Genomic DNA, 6609 nt, shown 5'->3' with positions numbered 1-6609 from the left:
TTGATAAATGTGTAATAATAGGGAAGAGAGTACTCTTTTTATTTTCTTCCACGTGCTTTTTATAAGGAAATTTAACATTTTTGTTGTGGAACTTGGAGGTATGTTTGTGTTTGAATGTTAGAGTTCTTGAAGAATATTGGAAGACCCCTAACTAAAACCTCTTTTGTCCAAGTAGCTTGCCACATTGCCCCCTCTCTCATTATTTAACATTGTGGTTGAAAAAAAATCATAAGATTTTTCAAGATAAGATGTAAACCCATTCTTTTTGTTACCATTGATTCATCATCACAAATATGAGAATTAGAAAATTGGGTTACAGATTTGATCTTATAAATAGAAGAGGAAGTTTCGTGATGCAGAATCAAGAAATAAAAGGCAGGAAGTTTCTTGATTCAAAAACAATAACTACTTGAAAATCTACAAAGTTTATAACAACAATTGTCAATAAAGCAGCTATTCCAGCTTGAAAATAATCAACATGAATTATGAATGTACATATAAAAGATTTGAATTAAAGTCCAAATTGTTGTGGAATTTTCTAAGACAGCTGCTATGAAAATGTATCTACCATACATTATTAGCTTCAAACAGGTAAAGAAGCTCATCAAATGGCATTTCAAGAGGAATCCAAGTTTCTGTTAACTGCATTTCTTGAGGAATCCATGCTTCTCTTAAATCCGCCATTGCCTTTGAACATGAAATCTTTGTGCTCACATCTTTATCTGCCATATTTGAAATTGCATCAGCATCCCATTTTTCCATACCCACTAATGTTGATAACAGCCTCCTATTATCTTGAGTGTTTCTTTGTTGAACTCCAATGGCTTCTGGAGGGCATCCTACAAACAAAAATAATTCAGAGTCTTTCCCAAAGCTCTTTAAAACCCATCATTATAAACGAAAATCAGAAATACCCAATTCATAATACAAGCATGAAAAGAGAAAAATTATACAATCTTATTAGAGTAGGATACTGATAAAAGAAAACATTAAAGAAAATGTAAGTTTACTTCTTCTTTTTCCAATAGATGTGCCCAATTCATAATACAAGCAGGAAAACAGAAAAATCATACAATCTTATTGAGTGGGATCCTGATAAATGAAAACAGTAAAGAAAATGTAAGCTTACCTTTTCTTGTTCCAATAGATGTGGGCATAAAAGGCAGCTTTGGAGATACAGTAGGTTTTCCTTCCATACTTGTCTCTGTTTTATTCTATGGAGTGGAGAATCAGGCAATGTAAACAAATGAAAAATAAACATGTAAATAACTTCAATAATGTTTGGCAAGAATGGGTACGGAGGAATATGTATACAAACCCCAATTTTGATTCCCACGCACGCATGTTTTTCCCATGTAATTCTATGGACCAGACGGTCATCTGCTTTTGTGATTGATCCTTTAAATTATCACGTTTTATATTACTAGGGAACATTTTTTCAAAGTGGAATGGATGTGTGTCTTTGAACCTCATCCTCATTTTTTCAAAGTGGAATGGCTGTGTGTGTCTTTGAACCTCATCCTCATTTAACAATGTTAAAGGCTAAAATTTGATGGTATAAGTTTGTGATCATAATAGTTCAATGCTAGTTTGAACATTAGGTTAGAAGTATAAGCTAGTTTGAACATTAGATTAGAAGTATAAGCTTATATTACAATAGCTAAGTGAGAATTTGGGAAACAACATCAATACAATATATATTATTTCTTGAGTGCACTCGTAAGTTTAAAACTAGCACTTGCACCTTTGAAGGGTGCAAGGGTTACGCCGATAGTCTTGTATACTTGTGATAATTTGTTTGCATAATTTTTATTTTACTACTAGTTCTAATTTATTTTTGTAGTTCGAGCAAGATGATCCATAAAAAAAATGTCATTTGTATTGTTTTTTGCACTTAGAATAGTAACATTTTGTTTGAAGAGTCATATGATCTAGGGCCTCTTCCTTTTTCTGTATAATTGTATATGGATTACTTTTCATTTTGGAGTAACTTTCAAAAGTAAAAGTAGGTCAAATGTGAAGCCCATCTATTAGTTTTACACTCGATATAGTTGTGAAAGTAAGGCGTTATCTCTTCAACACATTGATATCCACGGTTACTTTCAGTAGTGTGAGCCCTTCAGATTTTTGTATAATGGTGATTGGTAGTTGTCTTTGGCTACTTAAAGTGACATGCACTATTGGCACACATTTGGGATCCTCATGGTTCCATGGTGGTCCATTATAATTCTCAAAGGGTTTTGTGGATAGTTTTATAGAAACTAAATGATGTCATTGTGTTGTTAATGTTGAAATATTTGTCATAATCTCTATCTCTCCAATTTGTTATTCTTTCATAATGTTTTAAATAACATGGGAATACAGGTTCTATGTAAAATAAAATATTTTTAAAAAATATTGGGTCCATTTTTATTACTTTGGTAATGATATTTGGCATTAAAATGTTGATAGTGGTAGAGGAAACCCCTCCTTTCATAGGGAGGAACTTTGAATGAATAATGTTTGGCTACTATTTATGGCTAAGACAATAGTCAATCGTAGAGTCATATATATGTCAATGCCAAATCATTTTTACTCAAATTCTCTATCGTATCTTACCCCTCTCTCTCTCTCTCTCTCTCTCTCTCCTCTCTCTCTCTCTCTCTCTCTCTCTATCTATCTTTATTCTTTTTACTCTAATTTCTCTTTGATTAGATCTATCTATCACCTCAAAGATATTTATCATTCTATATGTTTGTACTAACCCTCTCTTCATTCTATTTATTACTTCATAACTATCCCCTACTTTGATATATGATCCCAAACCACTTGTCTATAATTTCTCTCCCCCAGTATTGCCCTCATTGTTTTATCTCTACCACTATCTTCACCTTGTCATCTCTCTTTACTATTTCTATTATTTATCTTACTCATCTCACCCCTATCTTCCCTTATGTCTCATTATATTTTTCTATCCTTTTAACTGATATTTTACAACCTAGGACTTTGAAATCAATAATAGAAAATTGAGCCTATCACATCATGGTCATCTCCTCCCCATCTGTCTATTTTGATCTTCAATAACATGTCACTTCATTGTCTATTTTGATATTAATAGGAGAAACTATGCTAAATAATGTGAAATATTCAATTATCCAGTTTAATAAATGTGTATCACCTCTAAATATCTTCTACTTGTTGAGTAAGATGTTGAAGCTATAATATTATTAATTTGTATATTTGGTGTATAATTAGAAGATATTTTTAACATTTTGTTTAATGAATATATTAAATATATTATTAGTTATCTATATTTCTATTAACAGCTTATTCTAAAAATATCACCATTCATCTTTAATTTAATAAATAAAATTAATATTACATAATTATATATTCATTATTTATTTACTCTAATATTTATGCATACTATATGATTTTTCTAATTATTATTTCTGAACATTAAAAAAAATTGAAAAAATAACACATACCACACCCTTTTTTCTCCAAAACTCTACGATTTTTTTACCTTGCATTCCCTCAATATCATTGCTTGTATCTTTCCATTTCAAGATGTCTTTTATTAAGAAAAATAGGTTTTACAGGGATCCTGAAACCAAAGAGTTTTTACATAATATCTGAAATAATAATTTTAAATAATGTCTAGACCCTATGCAATTGATTATAAAAAGCCATAACAAAAGACAGGCTCAAAGCCAGGAAACAAAAGCCAGATACTCTAAACTAAAGAGAGGATGAAGAAAATAAGACCACTAAAAATTATTTCTCACTATTTAGGTCCTGTAGATTTGTTGCTTCCTCATTGGCACTCTAGATCTCCACATCCACACGTTCCTAGTTTGGGTTGTTAGTTCATTCCACCTGACCCTTGGTCTCTTTCATTTCTCCCTCGATCTTCCTAACATTCATGCTAGCCTTTTCTTCCTTTTCCCCACCGATTCCTACATTTTTTAGCAATTCACCCAAACTATTGATGTTCTCATTTAGGATGTTTAGAGTAGCGATCACCTGATTAGCCAGGTTTTGGTTCAATATCTCCATCTTTTGCACCCTTTTCTCAACCTATGGGAAATGATCCTCCTGGTTGGCACGATGGCCCTAGTCATTGCTCTTCCTATGACCTTCCTAGCTCCTTTTCTCCTTGAGCACCTCAATCTCATGGAGCAGCCACTTGATAAAGTGAAAATTGTCTATCATGTTGTTTTTGGCATTATTGAGCAGATTGAACCCTATTTTTCTTGCATTATTTGAAATTGCAACTAGAGCAAGGTTTATGAGTTCATCAAAATGGGCTTTACCTTCTATGTCTTCCATGACTTGAAAGTTCATTTTCTCCCTAACAATCTGCATCTTTGCCATTTTAGTGTTGAAGTTTCTCCACAACCTCCTTCTATCTTTCATAATCATCTCCCCATTGTCTTCCACCACGGTTTTCTTAATCTCCTAAGATGGAGAGATAGAAGGGATAGGTCCCGAAGCCTCAGGGGTCATATCTTTTCTCTCTTCCGATCGCAACTCCTCCTTGACCTTTCTCTTTTTGGGTTTCCCTAATAGAATAGTAATATCCTCCCCCATCTTCTCACTGTCCTCCCCCTTCTTCTCTTCCTCTGACTCCATTTCCTCTTCTTCTTCATTGTACTCCTCTTCCTCTTATTTCACTAGGTTGGAGGTTAAGCCCTGAGGGCTCTTTCTGCTAGGAACAGTACTGGCTAGAGGAGAAATTTTCTCCCATCGCTTAGGCTTCTTGCCTTTTAACGAGGTATTATCCTCATCTTTGGAGCTTAGACTTTGAACTTCCTCAGAGTCAGAATAGTTTGAGCTCCCAGTGGCCTCTAAATCATCCCCAAAGTGGCCTAAATATTTCCCCCTCATTTAATTCTTAAGATATTCATAGAACAACCGTAGTAAACCCTCATGAAGGGTTGGGTTTGCACTGGGTTTCTTCTTAAAACCCTAAATGCCCTTACTCATCGAAGTAAACAGATAAAAAGGAAAGGAAATTTTTATGCCATGTCTAAAATGATTTGACAGAACAAAGTGGTGTGTTTTGACCCTATCAAATCTAGTGTCCAAAGATATAAATTCAATAAGTGCCCTTAAAATATACCTCCACAAATTTTTATCGACTCCATTTCGTAGTATGTCTTGACCTTCACTAACTGCTTCCTTTCTTCCTCATTCTTCACAAAATCTTTAACTGCATTTGTGGACATTTTCTTATCCCTATAAAAATTGATCCCCTCCATGGGTATCTTTTTTATCTAAGCTATCATTTCCACATTGATTTTGTGAGAAACCCCATCAATTTTTATGTACCCATCCTTCCATGTATTCACCATGAGTTTGGTGATCTTCTTATTAAAGTTGTGGAGTTTCTAAATGTACCTCACTATTCCACCTTTCTCCAACTTGTTCTAGACCTTTGTTCTTTTCCTCCATTTTTTTGCCTCCCTAGTTGGCTCCTTCTTGCTCCTCTCCCCAACCATCTTGACCTCTTGTTCAAAAATCCTACACCAGTTCTCATAAACTTTGACTTCCTATGATTTTCGTATCCCTAAATCTTTCTTACCTTTGGCAATTTTAATAGGGATAGGCAAAGCGACCCATAAAACATGCCACAAGTACACGACATGATGGAGAGTTATTACCTTCCCATGTTTTTCATTACAAACATGATGTTGTTTCTATTCCAAAAAAAATAACATTCTTTCCAAAGATCTTTTCCTAAAACCAACAAAAATATGAAGTTTCGAAAAAGTGGTAATCAAATTGATGATCAACGTTTCCAATTTCCAATATTTTTATAGTTTCTCAAAGCAACTCAACCCACAATGCTGAAATACTTTGGAATATTTTAGTCACTACCATCAAATCATGTCATTATAAAAATGAATCTAAATATTAAATATTAATGATGGTAAAGCAACACCGAATTTGCATGAAGTAATGCAATAGTTGTAGGAATACTAGTATTGGTCTCCACAACAATGGTTTCCTCTTATGTCTATGTGAGAATGAAAGGAATAAGAGGCCATACAAATAATGGTGATCATATGTTCATATCCCAAAGTGGTGTTCTGCAGGTGCTAGCTGCTATCCTAGACAAACGATGTGTATTGCTCTAGTTGCACAAGGAATTTTTATGTATGTTGCCAGATTGTGGGCATATCAATCCATTGCGTCCTATCTGTAGAATGGCCTCTCCATTACCATCTTCATCGATCACACTCCCTTCCCACGTGTCTCATAGAGATGATTTATTTCACATGGCATTTTTTTCGATACCAAAACATAGGATCTTCATTTTACAATGGTCATTTTTCTATTGTACAATGTCCGACACTATCGGAATGTCATAACATTCTGGGGGCAAGTCTCAGAATAATAAGCTTATCAACTTAATTAGACAAAATTAATAATTTAGAATATTTTCTTAGCTACTATTTCCTATATTGTTTCTCAAGTACATTTCTTTTTTTTCCTCTTGGAATTCACTTATAAGTTTAAAATTAGACAAAATTAATAATTTAGAATATTTTGGTAGCTACTATTTAGAGATTGGAAATAAAGGCTTCATGGAAGGGACTTCCTAAAAAGATTCACTCACATTAC

At 33.6% G+C, this 6609-nt stretch overlaps 1 protein-coding gene across 1 annotated transcript; it reads right to left on the bottom strand.

Annotated features, from left to right (window-relative positions):
* Positions 1–409: 409 nt before the first annotated feature.
* LOC149569668 (uncharacterized) lies at positions 410–1267 on the bottom strand. The gene is made up of 2 exons (XM_089817778.1): positions 1130–1267; positions 410–839 (listed from the first exon to the last, which is right to left on the bottom strand). The coding sequence occupies exons 1-2, from the start codon at positions 1194–1196 to the stop codon at positions 565–567; spliced, it is 342 nt and encodes a 113-aa protein (XP_089673904.1). The 5' UTR covers positions 1197–1267; the 3' UTR covers positions 410–564.
* Between the last annotated feature and the right edge of the window lie 5342 nt (positions 1268–6609).

This window comes from Cupressus sempervirens, chromosome 3, assembly GCF_028749045.1.
Source record: "Cupressus sempervirens isolate cs-2001-9-10 chromosome 3, ASM2874904v1, whole genome shotgun sequence".
Taxonomy (NCBI): domain Eukaryota; kingdom Viridiplantae; phylum Streptophyta; class Pinopsida; order Cupressales; family Cupressaceae; genus Cupressus; species Cupressus sempervirens.
This window is presented reverse-complemented; position numbering and strand designations above follow the sequence as displayed.

Coding starts and splice junctions, on each gene's coding strand:
- LOC149569668 (XM_089817778.1), bottom strand. CDS start 1,196: ATGGAAGGAAAACCTACTGTATCTCCAAAGCTGCCTTTTATGCCCACA. Junction 840..1,129: donor ATCTATTGGAACAAGAAAAG/GTAAGCTTACAT, acceptor TTTTGTTTGTAG/GATGCCCTCCAGAAGCCATT.